General features: G+C 38.6%; 1 protein-coding gene across 1 annotated transcript in view; it reads right to left on the bottom strand.

Moving 5' to 3' along the window:
- Positions 1 to 18,454, bottom strand: part of SLC41A2 (solute carrier family 41 member 2) — a 48,376-nt gene extending 29,922 nt beyond the window's left edge. The window contains exons 1-6 of the mRNA XM_075052018.1: positions 18,338 to 18,454; positions 9,812 to 10,552; positions 7,729 to 7,836; positions 4,661 to 4,732; positions 3,659 to 3,803; positions 1,613 to 1,759 (exon numbers count right to left, since the gene is read on the bottom strand). Coding sequence (XP_074908119.1) covers positions 1,613 to 1,759; positions 3,659 to 3,803; positions 4,661 to 4,732; positions 7,729 to 7,836; positions 9,812 to 10,366 — 1,027 coding nt within the window. The 5' untranslated portion in view covers positions 10,367 to 10,552; positions 18,338 to 18,454. The remainder of the gene's footprint in view (positions 1 to 1,612; positions 1,760 to 3,658; positions 3,804 to 4,660; positions 4,733 to 7,728; positions 7,837 to 9,811; positions 10,553 to 18,337) is intronic.
- Between the last annotated feature and the right edge of the window lie 388 nt (positions 18,455 to 18,842).

Genomic DNA, 18,842 nt, shown 5'->3' with positions numbered 1-18,842 from the left:
AACTATGTAAATATAAAATACACATACACGTCATCCTGCCACAGAAATGTTTTGTAGCAAGTTTAAAAAAAACAGAAAAAAAAATATGAGAAGACAGTCTCGCTAGTGTATAATGATTCATGAAATATAACCAAAATAAATATAATTTATATCTGCATATTTAAGCCATGTTCTGTGAGAAAAAAGGAAAGCTTTAAATGAAGTCTTCAGATCATTACTGATAAATGACAAGCAACACGGACCTCCACATTTAATATACTGGGTCTTCCTATTCCAGAGCATTCCCCATGTTGTGTTCAAGCAAGAGGAGCTGGGTCCCAGCACGGTCCTGAGGAGCCCTCTAGTGCTTTCCCCCAGCTATTTAACAACGATTCACAAATACAGGGGTTTTTAGGGAGTTGTTAAGACAGAAAGAACTGTTAACCTTTTAATATTTAAATCCCTATCCCTCTCAAACCAAAGGCTGAGCACAGGGCTACAGCTCTGTTACCAACAAGCTGAAAGCTTGTACAAAAATAATTTCTCCCCTTCCAGTCTTGTTACATGAAAACAACTCTTCCCCTGCAGAAAGGAGCCAGAAACTTATATTTTGTTTCCGTACATTTGAGTAGCTAGGCTAATAAATCATAGGGGAAAATAGTTAATTCAGAATGAAGCTGAGGGGTGAATCCCACCTGCTTCATTACTAGCCCATAAACTGTGGGTTTCTTTATAACATTCCCATTGGGCTTGTTATTCTAGCATTGAGAAAGCAGGGAAATAACAGAAAGAACATAAGAACATCTGTGCTGGGTGAGGCCAAAGGTCTTATCTAGTCCGGTATCCTGTGTCTGAGTATGATCAATACTTCAGGTTTGTGGAAAGAAGAAAAGAAAATGACAAGTTTAGAGTGATGCTTCTTTCAGTGTGCTCTGCTAGCTTCTGCTGCTGTTTGCCTCAGGGATTTAATCTCTCAAGTTTCTGTCTGCATCTGTCTGTTCAATGCTCCTCAATGGATTCTTCTCTGATTAATGTATCCAAATAATTTTCTAAAATCACTTTGGTCCTCTTAATACATCATAAGTTCCACATCCCAATCACATACTGTGTAAAAAAGTTTCTTTAACTTTTTTTAACTTGTTGTCTAATCATTTTCTGAATGCCTCCCAGCAGCTTATCAAGATAGCCAGTTCAACTCCTTCCCCTCAGTACAAGGGGAGAACAATTCAAAAGCTCTCTGGGAAGCAAATATTTGATTTAGGGGTGGGCATTCAAGAACAATTGGATGAAGCACCTTCCCTCCTCCCCAAGAAAGTGGAGTAAATTCAGCAACTACAGTTTCTAATTCACATGTAGATTGACTGTGATACTGTGAGAGTCTTTCAGACATTAGCAGATTGTGCCAAGATTGTGGTCAGTGACTTCTATCATCTTAAAAAAAGAAAAAAGAGGAAAAAAAAGATCACGGCACAATGTTGCAACCCAAGGTTTATCATTCAATGGTACAAAATGTTGACAAAAAAGTCAGTCAAACTAAAAGGTTTTCTGAACCTCTCCCTCCCTGCCTTCTCCCCCACCCTCCTAACCCAAAAGAGGTTCCTAGGGAGACATACACACTTAGGAACGTACTTACCAAGGCAAGTATAAAGACCCTGACTTATCCATGCTAGTATAGCAAGAGTAATAAGATCTCCAAAACTCGCTGCTATAGGAGTGGCAACATTGTCAGGATTAATACCAGTCTTCTTTGATCCAACAATAACTCCAACCATTATTATTCCTAGATTGAACAAAGAAGACAGTACAGTAACCATATCTACTGTTGTAACTCCACAGAAAATTCCAAGAAAATGGCAATTTCAAGCTTAAGAAGTCAGTGCTTTTGTCCCAGGATGATTGTTCTTCCCACCTGACTGACGTCTGTATTTTTAAGTTTTTGCCATTCTTAAAAATGAGGTTATATATTAAAAAAAATACAGTAAGCACACACACACACACACAAAATCAAGAACCATCTGTACAATGAACTATTTTGCTTATGATTATAATTAGCACTATTGAAACTGTAAATCAGCCATTTCCTGAAGAAAAAAATATGCAGTGTATTATTTCTACACCCTACTAACTTTCACTCACTGAAATTTAAATTACACTAGGCTGAAAACAACATAAGATTAAATACTTCGACATTTGATATTGTGCAAGATTTCCAGTCATGGGCTTAGTACCAAATGTCAAGAAGCTACTTCATATATTAAAAGCAAGACAACATATAAGAATGTTACTTGCTACACAGTTAAAGAATTTTAAGTTAGGGATGTTGCTTTCTATTTTTTTTTTCCATAAACAGCAACACTAACTTTTTAAGAGGCATTTCCCTGCACAGTGCAAGTGGCCACTAAAAATAAAAGTCACATTGTTATTAACAGTCGTCTTTGGCATAACCTGACTAATTTGCCTCTCATCACATAATACACATAAGAGCTTCAACTGTGTATGCTATTGTTTATGTTATTTTAAAGAACTGTTAAAAAATTGGTATTATAATTTTCATGTATTTTAGCAATATTATGTAATGTAGGCTACCTTAGGAGTTCACTTTCAGAGGAACTGCCTAAAGAGTTACACTCCATAAAATTCTCAAAGAACTGAAATGATCCTGTAGGATCAAAATATTTCAAAAGCACCTGTTTCACGTGTAGGAGGATGAAGCTTGGAAAGTAATTTCCTGTGCTGGCCCACCACCAGATAACAAGAAAAGTTTCTCTTCATGTCTGAATTATACAAGAGAAGTGGAAAAAATGCATTCATGTTCCCCAGTTCTCTCACTGCTCTTAATTCTGTGCATGATCAAACTCAATGGATTTGTAGTCACTAACAAAATGTGCGTGCTCTTAAATCCATGGAAAACTTTAACAATTTTGTAATTTTCACATAAGTTAGCATATCAAATTAGTAAAAAAAGGAAGTTAAACATTTTACTTGACTTGATATTAATTATGACTACTGACTATGTATTTTCACTAAGAATATGTCACAAGTAGAGGTACTTTTTCCCTCCCCTCATGTCCATTAAGTACTGTCTTTTATGGTTAAATGTTTCCTGACAATTGGGAAAAGAAGATTAAATTCATCATGTCATATGGCTCCAGACAGTCATTGGCACTATTTGTAGAGGGGGACTTGAACTTGGCCCAAACCCTTCACATAACAAGCCAATTTGCTCACTTCAGATACAAAGCAGAGCACAAACTAACATATAAGCAGCACAGGCAACCAGGAACTTCAGATTCAGCTGAGCTAACATCCGGGCTTACTTGAGTTTAATTACAAATAAGTTCTACCTGTTTAGTACTAAGAATATATTTTGTACATTAATGAGTATAGAAAGCAGGGGAAAAAAGATCTCCATCATATTAGGTAAAGTCTAAAAACATACTTTTTGTTTTAGATATGCTCAGGAGGTCATGCAAATCAAAACCTTTTCAAAGAATATGACAGGAGAGGAATGCAATATGCAGGCATACGGAAATTGCAAAAGGGCATCCCATCTTCAGCTGTGTTTCAGATGTATTATACCTTACTGGATTTAAATTTTTAAGGAAAAGCAACATAATATACATTCAGCTTCCACAGAAAACTAAATAACTGTAAAAAGTAACATATATACACCTTTTACCTTGTAAAAGAGAAGCTATGAAGGCAGTTGCTACGCTGCTAGAACACAGAAGGACTGAATGATCAAAGCGATATTTGCCTTCTGGAATCCAGCCCAATATAACTGCTGCCACTGCTGCCAGAAAACCAACTACTGTTGCCTGAACCTGGAAACAAAAAAGGTGGTGAGCAATTCTTAAAGTAATTGATAGACTTAAGAGGACTACAGAATCATTTTCTGTTATTCTTTCCTTCTATCTACATTTATTTGCAGGGTGTAAAGGGAGCATGCTCATCCATTTTGTAGAGATGATGATAACCTTGGATGATCAAGAAGAAAAATCTTATGCCAGCAGAAAAGGCTTTACCAGCATTTCAGAGACTCAAGAACAGCAAAAGTAAAATCAGGGAAAAGAGCCGAGGATTTACCAGAAGCCAATGCCTGAAGAGGTTTCTAAGCCACTTAAAACAGTGAAGTCACAGCATAAACATTTCACTTATATTTTGAGCATGTTGTGTTACATGAACATGAAATAGTTCTTAATCTTAAGAAATAGTTGCTTTGGAGAACAAGCACTCCTTTCTTCAAATGACCCAGCTATTTAAAATATTGTTTATTATCCAAAAGCTCTATCACATACTTCCTTTAAACATTGCATCCAATGCAAACACAGTACTGAAAACATTTGAGAGGTCAAATTTAAAAGGTTTTGCCAAATCTGAAATTTTTCTCTAATCATCCTCAGATCCTCTCTCATAAAAATGAAAAAGGAAATACCCTTGGTACAGCCACAAAGAATACTTTACCCCTTCTTCTGATAAATATAAGCTCATATTGTTTCAGAGAACTACACTGTTCAAAAAAAATCATGATGCAAACATTGTCTATTAAGTATGAGCTAGTGTAGTAAGGCTAGTTTCCCATTAACACTGTCCATCTCCATACTTACCAATGTTTGTGATGGACTTTTTCAATAACTTCGCTCACTTATAAGAGTTAATCAAATAAATCCATTATATTTACCTGTTTTAAGGCCAAGTTGCCAATTATTAGGTTCCATTTCTCAATGGGAGAATCCATTTTTCCAATATTTACCTGTCAAAATTATAAAAGGATTTCAGATATTTGAGTTTAAAATTGTATTACTTTAAAATGCACTAACAAGGTAGAAACCCACAAATAATTCAACTCATACAAAAAAAAGAGACATTCTGAAAGCAAGTTAAAACCAAGCTACACTTTCTTCAAGTCAAGCATTGCTGTTGATTTTAAATTGTATTTACAGTATCTATCCAAAAGTAGCTAAACTTGATGGAGTTTTACATAGTAACTTGTTGGAGGTCTGTCGCAGAAAGCCAACAAGACTTGGGCTGATACTCTCCACTCCTTGAGATTCAACCCTTTGCCCAGTGAGAAAGAGATGCCGAAGCATTCGATGTGAATATTTTCACTGAACTCAAGGGGAATTTTAAACAGGTATACCTCTTCTACTTGCTTATATGTATATGTCTCAGTGCCTTTATGCACGCATGTGTGTACTAACCTGAATATTCTATAGCAAGTATATTACAAGTTATTGCTTTTCAAAACTATACTTAAATTACTGTTGGGAACTTTATTCAACTGTGAATGAATCTCAGGCTGTTATTATACTCATAATCCCTTTAGATATAAACTGTTGACCAAGTCTGTGACTAAGAGTTGATCCAGCTGCACCTAGACTCCAAAAGGAGTTTAGAAAGCAAGGGGGTCTTCTCTGAACCTTGTGACTCAACAGGAGGGTCTCCCTTACCCTTTTACAATCCCGATCTCTGTACGGATCATGAGAAATCAATTCTAACTTGATTTTTCTTTCTATATTCCTCTTTTACCCTATTGCATTTTCGGTCTCTGTATATCTAATTATAGTCTGATTCTAACTTAATTTTCTGTGTAGATTTCATCCATGTATTAAATAATAGAGTGAGCCTATTAAAAATTAAGGCAAAAGACAGAAGTATTCATACCTGACAGTAAAGGCGGTAAGGTTTAAACACAAAATATTCTTAAGAAACAGTAAGAATACTCAGAAAAGTAAGAGCATTAAAATCAAACAGAAAACAAGACTGAATAGCTAAGGCTACCATTGATAAAGATACAGCACAACATGTTAATTCTTACATATGAAAGAATGCATATGGGGCAAAAGTAATCAATTTCTATAATGAGCATGACACAGGCAAACCTTCATAGGACTGCTAAGGCTATGTCCATCACAGTGTGCATTTGGGCAATAACTCAATATAATGTGGCAGTGACATTTATTAATGACAGAAAACTGGGAGACCTTGTCAATACAAAGCATTGTAATATTGTACAAAAACTGAATGACCTTGAGGATTACAGCAACGAAAACAGATGAAATTCAACAGTAGAAATGCAAGGTCATGCACTTATGGACTAATAATATTTCTGCCAGAAGATGGGAGTGACAGCTGGAAATAACACAGGAGGAGAAATACTGGGATGCAGTCATTGATCACAAAGTGACTGTGAGGTCTAAATCTGACCCCGCTAGGCAAATAAGTACATATAAACCTACAAAGTTTCAAGAGCAATTTCTCGAGAGAAATAGGGAAGTGCTATCCTACAAAGCCATAGTAAGGTCTCATGTGGAGTTATATACACCTTTTATATATACCTTTGACAAAACATTTTCTTGAAAGATTCATTCAAGCAGGAACAGGCAGAGAGTGGGGGCCTTGCTGGACAACAGAAAAATTACCTTACAAAGGAGAAACACTGCATTAGGCAGTGTCTTACAGAGATACCCAGTTCAGGTACCAGAAATAGTTTAGCCACATTATTAAAACATTTTGTTCACTATAGTTATTCACACACACACAGAAAAGATAGATGGTAAGGGAAAAGATAGATGGAACATCCTGTCGTGTCGTGGTTTAACCCCAGCCAGCAACTAAGTACCACGCAGCCACTCACTCACTCCCCCTCCATCCAGTGGGATGGGGGAGAAAATCGGGAAAAAGAAGTAAAACTCCTGGGTTGAGATAAGAATGGTTTAATAGAACAGAAAAGAAGAAACTAATAATGATAATGATAACACTAATAAAATGACAACAGTAGTAATAAAAGGATTGGAATGTACAAATGATGCGCAGGGCAATTGCTCACCACCTGCCGACTGACACCCCATTAGTCCCTGAGCGGCGATTCCCCCCCCGCCCCACTTCCCAGTTCCTATATTAGATGTGATGTCCCATGGTATGGAATACACCGTTGGCCAGTTTGGGTCAGGTGCCCTGGTTGTGTCCTGTGCCAACTTCTTGTGCCCTGGCTGGGCATGAGAAGCTGAAAAATCCTTGACTATAGTCTAAACACTACTGAGCAACAACTGAAAACATCAGTGTTATCAACATTCTTCGCATACTGAACTCAAAACATAGCACTGTACCAGCTACTAGGAAGACAGTTAACTCTATCCCAGCTGAAACCAGGACACATCCCCTGAGATGTAGAAAAGAACTATGACAAATATGTAAGAAAGAAGACATAGAAAAAACCTAGTTATGCTATGTAAGAATGTTGACACACAAAAAATAAGCAGACCCCAAAAACCCACCACAACAAAAAAGGAATAAAATTATTCAGCCAGAAAGCTACAAAAGAGTTTCTTACAGTTTGATCAACAGGGATCTGGAGTAGCAGTGTTAGCAATGCTTTATTTCAGTGCCACACAAGCGGCCTTTAGAAAAATGTGTCCAAAACTTACACATTTCGTTAGTCTATTTCAACCCCCCTCAAGGCCAAAGAGATCTGTCAACTTTACAGAATACACATACAAATCTCAAAAATCTACTGTATCTGTTTTGAATGATGACTCAGAAGAGACAAAAGAAGTAAAATTTTGACATGTGGAGATCAGAAGAGGGTTGCCTTTTTAAGTTTGCTAATTTAATAACAGATTTAAAGAGCCCCCATAACAGCCAGATTAAGCCATAAACGTAAAATACTTGTGTTCCAAAGATTTGTTTTCCTTTTGAAATATTTACAAAATATATCTGAAGAGCAAAGGGGAAGAGAAAGTTACTTACAGCAGTTGACAGCCGGGATGCCAAGGTCATTTCCAAATTTCCTTTGAGACCAAGAAGTGCAGGAACCAAGATAAAAACTTCAGTAACATTCTTGAACACATCCCAGTGCTATATAAAGGATACAGTAGGAAACATACAACTGAAAAATTGTCTTTAGACCATCTGCAAAGTACTTAAAAAATTCTGTAACTTGTAACTTAACCCTCTAAAAAAAAAAAATTAATCTTTTTATATTAGACCTAAAAGTCTAAAGCCAGAACTGTTATCTATCTAGATAAAATAGATTTATGACTGCATATTACTACTTCAAAGATGAGAATACCAAAAGTAAGAGATACAAAACTTGGCCTTAAAACAAACCTAGTTAAAAAAAGATGTCATTAATTTGAAGTCTTTTTTTTTTCATGACTTTGAAATAGTAACAAGTACTATGACTGCTCTTGAAGTCTGCTCTTAATTTACAATAATATTTTCATCTTTTCCCTTCCAGCTGTGTAGAAACCTCACGTAAAACCAGCAAGGAATTAGTCATCAAATGAACAGAGCCTGTAAGTGAAAAAAGCTTATCTTTATTCTTTCACCTCTACGTGTGAAATTTAGAAGAGTACAGTTTTCCAAAACCCAGATTTTATAAAGCAAACTCTCCCATAATTTTTTGTGCACTGAGTTCTCAGCACTGAAATGCTGTGCTACTTTGTATGTCTATCAATCCATGTATTTAATTTGTAATCATTTACCAACTTTAACTAAACTAACAAAACTGTAAATTGTCTTTCTATTCTGGGATTTGCAATCATTCAAATTATTATTTATTTTAATTAAAATAAAAGGATTCATTTCTCAAATGTAAACAAGATGCAAGAATTACCTATATGTGAAGTTACAGGAGTATTTACTAGTGGGAAAGAATAGCCATGAACTGGTTTGTAAAAAACAACCTTAGAATGCTTGTCGTGTTCAAATTTTCATTTTTAAAACTTATCCTGTCACATTTCAAAATTCTGCTTTACTGACATCACAGTTTAATGCTTAGTTTAAGGTGAAAAAAGATAGTACTGACAGTAGCTATTTATTTTTGTCTTTGTGCTACATCTCTCTCATTCATGGTGAGCTGGACCAGGAAACCAATAAGGATTAAAAGTAATATAGAAGGAAAAATCAAGATATATCTCAGTCCAGCCCCCAAACCAGCTATACAAACACATTCCCTTAATGGAAGGAAGACAAGGTGAAACCTTGTCCTAAAAATGTTCCATGTCAGTAGGGTCTTAGTGATATAATACTCCAAAACAGGTTCTGAAAATATTATTAAATTTCAGTCTTAAAATTGAAAGAAAGTTCTATTTTATCTTAGCCCTGAATAACTATCATCAGTCAACTCTGCTACCACATACCAAGATAATCTGGCTTCTCTGGACCTACTACAATCATATTTCAAGGGGGACGTGACTTTGCAGCCCTGTTCACACCACCGATGTTTGGAATTCCAAGTGTTTGGTATACCTAATTTTATATTAAAAAAGTCACTTACATACACCTGAATATTCAAAAAAGCTCTAAATCACTTCATATAAATTTCATATAACATATGAATGTAATGCACATTTTCATATACCGTATGCATTATGATGGACCAAACCTACATAGTATTTCAGAAATTGCATAGACTTGAAGCACACAAGGAGATGAGATAATGCAATACATACTTCTAATCTTTTTAAACGCCTACATATTGTGGCGTCACGGTTAATTACAACTCCTACTTGACTATGTATACATTTATTAGTGTCAACAAAATTTTGAACCCTTACTATATTTCTCTCCTTAGTTTAAGCAGAAGGTAACAGTTTTATTCACCAGCTCACTGTGGCTAAGCAACAACACTTACCAAGACTTGAATGACTCCAAATTAAACATTGGAACTGCTTAAGACAAGGTTTGGGGAAAAGGAGTTCATAGCAGCAGGACCATACACAGGCCTAATTATTCCCCAACATTGTAAACATCTACAATATCCCACATCACAATTATAAACCTCACAGACTACCTGTTAAAAAAAACATCTTCCAAAGCAAATACCAACCTGTACAATATCCAAAACCATGCCAGCAGAAACAGTTCCAAATCCTGCTAGCAAAAAAGGTACGAGTATCTGTAATGCCATAATACTACTAGATTCTTTGGGTTGTTTTCTACTTCCTTCCACAATGATATCTTCATTACTGTCACTGGATAGGTTGTCTTCCTGCAACATAGCATCTGTTTCTGAAGTGTCCATTCCATCACAGTAATTATAACTGGTAAAATTATCGTATTTAGGGCTACAGCTAGATGGGCTGTGTCCATTACTACCATGAAAACCCGGTTCTGAGAAGTGATGGTACTCTGTGTGTTGTTCAGATCTAACATTAAAATTGTGTCCTGCTGGTTGTAATCCATCTTGCCAGACACCATTCACTTTTTTGTGTCTTTCATCCTGGTTTATTTGGTAAACAACAGGAACCATACTCAAAAGCAGTCCCAAAAATTTATCAGACTGAATTGTATTAAGATTTATGGTCCAGTTTACAAAACCTTCTCTGTCATGAACTTTACTACTTGTTTTGGAGACGGTAGATCTGCCTTTACAGTTAGTCATAGTGCTACGGAAGTACAGGTTGAAAAGCACTTTGTTCTTCAGATGTCAGCAAAGAAATCTTGTAGATGAGTCATCGAGTGCCACCCTTGATTTTAAAACAGATAAGCCAAAATGATCCTTTTTTGCATGCAAAAATGTTTTTTCATTGATCTCAGATCTTCAACAATTCCATAAGCAAGATTGGATCTGCAAGAAAGTAAAAAGCATATATTCAAGATTTAAAATATTTGAACTCTACAGAAGACACAAGATACTGGTTTAAATTTACAGATCACCCAGTATCTTTCCAAAGCAAGTATTTGTAGAAATGCCAATCTCCTCCGACATTTAACTGCCTAAGTTGAAAGAAATCAGAAGGTAAAAAGGGAAAGTTGATGGGTGAGGAAGTTTCACAAACCAGTGTACTTCTCAGTGAAAGAAAGTGACAGCAATGTGGACTGAAAGTGAATTGGTGAGGGCCTAGATTTTGCCTTCTGGAAGCCCAGGAAGGCAAAGTCTTCAGGCAGGTACTGTGTGTAGACCTAGACTTTCAGTGCCCTTGAAGGCAGCAGGTCCCCAGGGAAAAGTATATCTGCAAGGTGCAAGGGTATGGACAAATAGAACCCACGTGATGCACTGCGGGGCCACTGTTGTTCCTCCAACTCTATGCTAATGGCAAGGAGCCCAGAAAAAATAAGGAAAAATCCCCCAACTTTCAAAACGTTATCAGAGGCAGTAAGCCTAAAGCAATATTCTGGGTGGCAAAGGCCTTATGTGTTGACAGTCCCTGCCCTCCATCCCCATAAAAAGGTGGCAAACTAATATATGTACAATTCAAAAGCACGCTAATTTAAAATCATAATAACTGATTTTTCTCTGAAGCAAACATACAAATTATGTTAAATATAAAGAGCTACTATATACATAATAAAACTGGACATTTTTTCCTAAAATACTACAATATCAAGGAACTACAACAGTACTGAAATTCAGACCAATTAGTCTAAAATAGTTTAAATTAGTCTAATATAAAAATAAACCTACAGTACTGGATTCATAAATATGGCATATTAAAATTTAATTAAAACTAGAAGAAAGGTTAAGAGGATAATTAAAACAAAGGTATTAAAAATCTTATTTTAATTTAATTTTGCATGAGGTGTAGGTTGCGGTTATTTCCTGAAAGATAGGTTATTCTAACATCTAGTAACCAGTAAAATATAATTATTTGATCAATATTAACACTAGATGTGGTTAATTTGTTTTGCTTTCTGCAAATCATGCAAATACAGTCTGTTAACTTTTATGTTTAATGTGATCTAATGTGCATTTGTTTCTACTTTGAAATTTCCATCATGATAGAAAACTAAACAATGATATATTGGCAGTCTCAAGTCATTTGGTATTTTCTCCACCAGAAGCTACTTTACCTTCCTCTTCTTCAGTTTTCATTTTGTGATAATAGTTATGCTAATTTACTAAAAGAACAGTCTTAATTTCACTTGGAGCCTTGTTGACTTTGGTATTTATTACTAGACTCCAAATGATTGGCGTAAACACAGAAACAAAGGTCAGGCAGACTACACCGGCATGATGTGGGATAACACAACTCCACAAGCTCAAGACACTGTAGCTATGCAAAGCTGTGAAAACATATTTTTACAGACTGCAGGAATTAAAAATAGTTTAGGGTTGGAGGATTTTTAATCTATGTTTCCTAAGAAAATTGAGCTCCTAAGATCATACCGCTAATGTTATGATCCCTATACTTTCCCTCCCTCCATTTCAATGTTTTTAAGTCATCCGGTATTTCTGGAGCAATCAGAGAGTAGAGATGTCAAAGCTTTTAGTATCTAACAGCCTTATAAGAGATCCAAATTTGTGCCCTTGCTGTAAGGCATCTTCAAACATTTGTTACGATAATTCACTCATATATGGCGACAGCAAATCAACTTCAAAAGTCCAGCTGCTCACAGAATTACTTGTTTTGGGTTTTTTGAGTGAAGACATGACTCAGAAGCAACGTGAAGATTTTCCCTCTACCAATTGCTTTATCCAAGGGAGCTCTGACCAAGAAACGCGTATTTAAAAAATGACAATGGAGTTTATTGCTTGATATAGAAAGAAGTCAAGTTTTGCAAGAAAAAGCAATCTTTTTTCCACAAGACCGACAGAGGAATTTAAGTAACCAAGGTTCCTGCAACATCTTTTGCCACTCTGTAGCAGATTGTGCTACGTTGAACCTTTTAGTATAAGTGCATAAAAACTCCTAGGCCTCAGTTCTGGTTTTCCACACACTTCAATTAAGAATAACAAAACAACTTTTGCTGCTGTCCCAGAGGAGCTCTAACCACAGGCCAAAATGGTGCTCTGTTAAGTGCTCCAGAAGGAACAAAAAGAGGCAATTTTGTTTCTTCCTGGCCCAAAGCTGGCATTATCTATGTAAAAGAAAAGAAATGGTGCATAAAAAAAGACAATCAGAAGCAGATGTATCATTAACTATCAACCTAACTATTATCAACTTCTAATGACAACAGCAAAGAGCTTTATAGCAGGATTAAGAGGAATACAAGACAAGAGAAGTTCATGGAAGTTAAGGAAAATTAAAATTTCAGGAAGGGTATAGTCTAGGGTGCTGAAGGTTGCCAACTGATTTATGACAATGGGAAGTGGCACACTACTTAGGAAGCTTGCAGAGGGAAAAGCTTTTCATCACTTTAGCCAGCTGAGTTTCAGCTTGTCACAAGAAACATCTACATTAGAGAAACTTTATGACAGAATTCAAGAATGGGGTGTAGAATTAAGAGGGTTTTTTTTTTTTTTTAGGAGAGGGGGGGAGTAACAAAGGAAGGATTTTATTTCACTCACAGGGAAATACATTGAGAAAATTTCCCAACAGCTTTAACAAAGCAGAGTCTGGCTCTCTCTGTGGTTTCTCCAATATGTCCTCCAGTCACATCACCAGAGTGCTAGACCAGTGAGTCATGGAAATTATTCATTGGTCTGGAACCCTGGCCAAAAATATTTGGGTTAATTATCCATATCTTTCTAACATATGGATTTTTCTCCTTTTAAATTTTTACTTTTTTTTTTCTTCTTTAAAAGAACCAAATCTTTTGGGAAGATTGTGGTTTCACTTAATATGAGAAAGTGTTAACAAATAGAAATGGCACTTAAAAAAAAAAGAGTAACAGAAAAATGATTCGGTCAAGTAGCAAGTTACAAAGGGAGGAAGAGGCTGGCATAGACAGCTAACAATTGAAATAGTACAAAGCAGTTTGGATGACAGTCATTTATGTTTTTCATACCAAAAAGACTTGGAATGACAAAAAGTGAGCTAATGATAAATGCTGAAAAATGAGAATTTAAGAAGAGTAATTACTTGCTCAGAGCATACAGAGAGGAGATAACTATGAAGCCTTCTGAATGCAACTATTCATTTCTGAAAACCTGTTCCAACAAAGATAATTCTCCAAATGTCATCTGATGCAATAATTTTATCCTGAGTTACAGGATGCTAATATTGCTGTACTTCTTTTTTTTGGGAGGGTGGGGGGGTGGGTTGTACCTGCAAAATGCAGCAAGCCATCTAAGGAACAGTATGATCTCAGGGACAAGAACTTCCTAAGAAGCTTTATCATTGACAAGAACAATGCCAATTTTATAGTGTTGTCTAGAAAATATATGGTCAGCTAAAGAAGCAAGTTCTACTCGAGTAACTCATATGAAGAAAAGGAGGTAAAAATCTCCAAAACCCCATGTCCAGTTTCTGTAGGAAGAGGAGACAAATGAATCTGGTTTCTTGCCATATAATCAGGAAGTTACAGAGAAAGGTGAAGGACTGAAAAAAAGAAAAGAGAGACACAAAGATCCTTTGAGAAGCCAGGAAGCAGACTCAAATTTATCATACCTGGCATGCTATAAACGAAATGAAAGGACATCTTGTCTTTGTCCCTACAAGCAAAATAATGAGCTATGCCTAAACCATGAATATAATGATTTCCACTTCTTTATTATCTCCTAAGTACCTATGTTTAATAGTTTCTTCTTTTCCTTCATAAATTTCATACCACATAACAATTACTGTGTATTATTCACCTCTCTCAGTCCCGCAAACTTACATAAACACAAACAAACATAAACAAATAGCCCTGCAAACATAAACAAATAGGAAATACAGCCATACTCTGCTGTTTGCTGAAGACATGCTCCTGACAAGTGAGACACTTAGCAATCCAACAGATAAAAAACCCATTTTACCCAGAAGGCTTAATACAATTGATGCATACAACAATTTAAAAAAATACACATGGACACAGTATATACGATTTGTAAAATGGACAAGCAGAAGCAGATGTTGTGGAAAATGGACAGGACTATGAGCTGGAAGAGATGCTGACTTTTGGAAATGGATAGCTGCTTTAGAAAAATTTCAGATACTTCAGCTATGAAACTGAACACCTGATCATTATCACATTTTTCCATCCTTCACCTTTGGCTTGATTGGTCTTGATTCATCTGAGAAAGATGAAGATGGCAAAGAAAATGTAACTGTTCAGGAAGAGGCACCAAGAACGCTCTTCATTAGTACCCAAACAAATTGCCAACATTGCTTCAGACACACCCATGATTCAGTTCTCAAGAGCATGGGAAAAGAGATGCTTCTATACTTTCCCAGGGTTTAAAGAACATCTAGTGCTGGCAGGATTAAGGGACCAGATTCTACAGCTAGATTTGATCATATAGTGATTGGACTGCTGATAATTTATTTAAGGCATGAAAACAATTAGCAATTAGATCACCATGCTTTTTTCAAGAGCCTCCAAAAAAAGGGGAAGAGGGAAGATTGGTGAATCATCAAGTATGAAACTTTTGTAGAGTCAACATTATGACAGGCTAAAACAAATATTTGTCAAAGTCCAGGTCTAGGAAAATTAATTTTCTGATTTCTTTCAGAGTGTGGCTAACAAAACCAAAAGATAACACCTATCGAAATAATACTGAGGGCTTTCACAGGATCCAAAGCTAATCACACCACAGTCAAACTCAATTTCTCCTAGAAGCTGCAAACATTTTTTTTACAGGTAATCTTTTAAAGCAATAATAATCTCTACGTTGCATTTCTAGGTAGTCCACAATAAAATACAATAGCTTAAACATGCCTGTCTGAAAAACACCTCTCAGTACAAGAATAAGACTTGGAAAGGGAGTCAGGAAAGTAATATGAAACGTCAATGAAATACTGAGCTTTAATATTTTGCCATAATAAGCAAAGATGAAGCTGGATTCTTTTCTGGCTTCAAAGACTCTTTTTCTGTCTTCAAAGATGAAGCCAGACTCTTTTCAATGAAAGGATGGGAGGTAGGGGGCACAAATTGAAACACAGGAAATTCCATTTAAACAGAAGAGAAAGCTTTTTTTACCATGAGGGTGGTTGGACACTGGTCCAAACAGGTTATGGAGGCTCCATCCTTGGCAATATCTGAAACCCAACTGAACATGGCCCTAAGCAACCTGCTCTACTTGACCCTAGACTGAGCAGAGGTGGCTGAAAAGAAAATTTCCTGAGATTCCTTCCTACCTCAACAATTCTGAGATTCTGTAAAGTTTGAAATGTGAGGGTTTGGGGGGTCTTCTTTAAGTTCAGAATAAGATTTACACAGGTGATACAGGAATCTGCACGGCCTCCTCCACTATTGAGTCCTGTACACATACAAGTTCCCAGTATCACACTGACATCCTTATCACAGCTCTGGTTAATCATTTACATTGCTGTAGTGGACATATCAGTAGACAGTGAAGGCTACATCATATCATCTCAGCATTATAGAAAGTAAACAAACAGACTGTATTATCATTAACCATTTTGTAGAATCCAGAACCCAACCTGGGCTAAGATTATTTATACCAGATACTTAATGCTAAGTACTAAGAACTGGAAAACATGCTGAAAATTAACAAATGTTGCATGCAAGGCAGATATATGGGCATTACATATCATTTCTTAAATATTATGCAGTAAACTGGTTAACATGGTGTTTATTGTATGGCAGTTGTAGGTTAAATCAATAGCAAAAGAAACAAAAGCAAAATTAACAAGGAGGAAAAGACAGATTAAAGAACCTCCAGATGCTTTCTTGAATATAAGACACTGAAAGAGCTGCTAGCCTCAGGCTCAGTTTTCAGACAAGTTTGAGACTGCTGCATTCCACTTCCTGAACGTGGCAGCTTTCGATTTTGGCCCCAAGGAAAGAAAAAGCACCTGTGGGAAAAAGATTTGGTTTGCCTCTACACTTTCAAGGCAATGCAATTAGAAGAGACCAAAACAGAGCCAGAAACAAGGTAGCAAGGCTGTGAAATGTGGTCAGGTTGTAAAATCACCCAAATAGAACACCAACATGAAAAACACCAGGCAAATCACATCCAGCCCATCAAAAGCAGGTGGGAAAGTTTGAAATACAAGAGCTAATGCCATCCTCTAGATGAAATAACCAATAGGTACTTGCTAGGATGAGTCCTAACTGTACTATTTGGGACCCTGATTACAGGTTTCTACTGTCATCACCAAGGAGGGATGAATTGCTTATTAACTCAGGCAGTAGGATACAGACTTCACATTGGGTTTTTTGTGGATAATATCCTAAGGTATTTGAAAAGAAAATGATACACTGTTATTTTTTCCTTCTGAAGTGTCTACCAGTCACACTGTAGTATTTATGGTTCCTGTTTCACAATCTCTTTAAGGGAGTGTATATAGGGAATGCTGCCAAAACAGGTCTTCCCACCTGCTCTCATCTTTTTACCAGCATTACTGAACTGGTAAAGTTAGGATAACTTTGGATGTCTACTAAAGCTTGCTAGGACCCTACCTAGAAAAGATGTTTGAGCAGACTTTTTTCAGGTATTTATGTTTTGTTCCTGACTCTAAGACTAAACTATTACTTAATTTTGTATGTTCCATTTATCAGAGCCCAGCTAATGTAGTGTGGTCTATAATCTAGGATCAAATGTGAGTGAAGAAGACACATCCTGGACAGCGGGGTGAGGGTGGAAGGAGAGGAAATTATAATATTCACTGAAATTAAAGAAAGAGACCCAGCTAGAACTTGAGCTTAATTGAGAATTAATGACAGAGTAGAAAGTAAAGCAGAGCAAATCACAAAAAGCTCCTATGTTTTGGCAGAAAAGTACGGAAAGAATAAAAATGTACCATCACATGTTAATTACAATGCTTGTAAACAAAAAAAAAAAAAAAAAAAGAGGATGATCGTTGAAGGTTTGGATACAGGTTCCACGCTTGTCTACCAACTGCATCTGCGGTAGCAGATTCTGGCGTATTTTTATGGGCGCAAAGGTGGGAACAGACATGCAGGCACACAGGGACGGAATGAGGGCCGCTGGAAATGTTGCTGGACCTCGCTCACGCACGGGGAAACCAAAGAAAAGGCTCCTCGTCCAGGCTACCTGCAGCAGCGCGTATTTATGCGCACACGATGAAAAAGAGCTCCGAGGATTCGAGGACCGCAGCGTTACCGGGCGGCCTTACCGCCCTTCAGCACCCCTTGGGCCGGCCGTAGGACTCCCGGCCGGGCCGCTGAGGAGACCCGGTGCCGGAGACGGGCGGCTGCGGGTGAAAGGAGGAGCTGTGAGGAGGGGCGGCCGCCTCAGGGCCCGGACGAGGGGGAGCCGGGGAGAGCCACACCGCCCACGGCGGGGGGACGGCGGCCCCGCGCCTGGAAGGCGGCCGGGCGGTCCGGTGTTGCCCCGCAGCCCTTCGCGGACCCCCCTCCGCCCCCGGCATTGAGGCGCTGCCGGAGGAGGGGGGGGATCACAGCGCCCTCAGGCCGGGCGGCGCCCGCGGCCGCTCGGCCACGCGTGAGGAAACTTTCCCGCCCGCCGCCTCCCTCGCCCCCGGGGCGGCAGGTCCCCCCGGCCCCCCCCGCCATCATCGCTGGCGCCCACCCCTCGCCTCAGTCGGCGCCTTCCCCTCACCTGGGCGAGGGCGATGCCGGCAGCGGCCCGCCGTCCCGCTCCATCGCTGCGGAGGCGGGCGGGGAGGGAAGGAGGGACGAGCCCGGCGGCGGTGACAGCTCCGGAGCTTAGGTGAGCGCCGCCGCCACTGAGCAGGCGCGGAAGAGGCTTGGAGGGCGGGCAGCCCCCGCGATGATGTGGCCCGTGATGCGCAGCAGCAGCCGCCGCCGCCCCGCGCCGCTGAGGGGAGAGAAAACGGGACGGGACGGGGCCGCGGTCCCTCACAGACCGGCCCGACGCCCCCCGGGCTCAGCTCCCGCCGGCTTCCCCTTCCCCGCTGACGCCTTCTCGCCCGCCCTGAGGCGGTCCCTGAGGGGCTCGGTGGCGGCAAGGGGCGAAGCCGGGCCCCCGTCTCCCTCCCTCCGTCCCGCTCTCCCTCCGCGGGGGCCCGGCCGAGGCTCCGCAGCCCGGGGAGAACCGGCAGGCGGTGGCGATGCCCTCGCTTCCACTCGCAGGAGCTTTCTTG

Source organism: Buteo buteo, chromosome 19 (genome assembly GCF_964188355.1).
Source record: "Buteo buteo chromosome 19, bButBut1.hap1.1, whole genome shotgun sequence".
Lineage (NCBI taxonomy): Eukaryota > Metazoa > Chordata > Aves > Accipitriformes > Accipitridae > Buteo > Buteo buteo.
The sequence above is the reverse complement of the archived record's forward strand: the minus strand, read 5'-3'. Positions and strand labels throughout refer to the sequence as shown.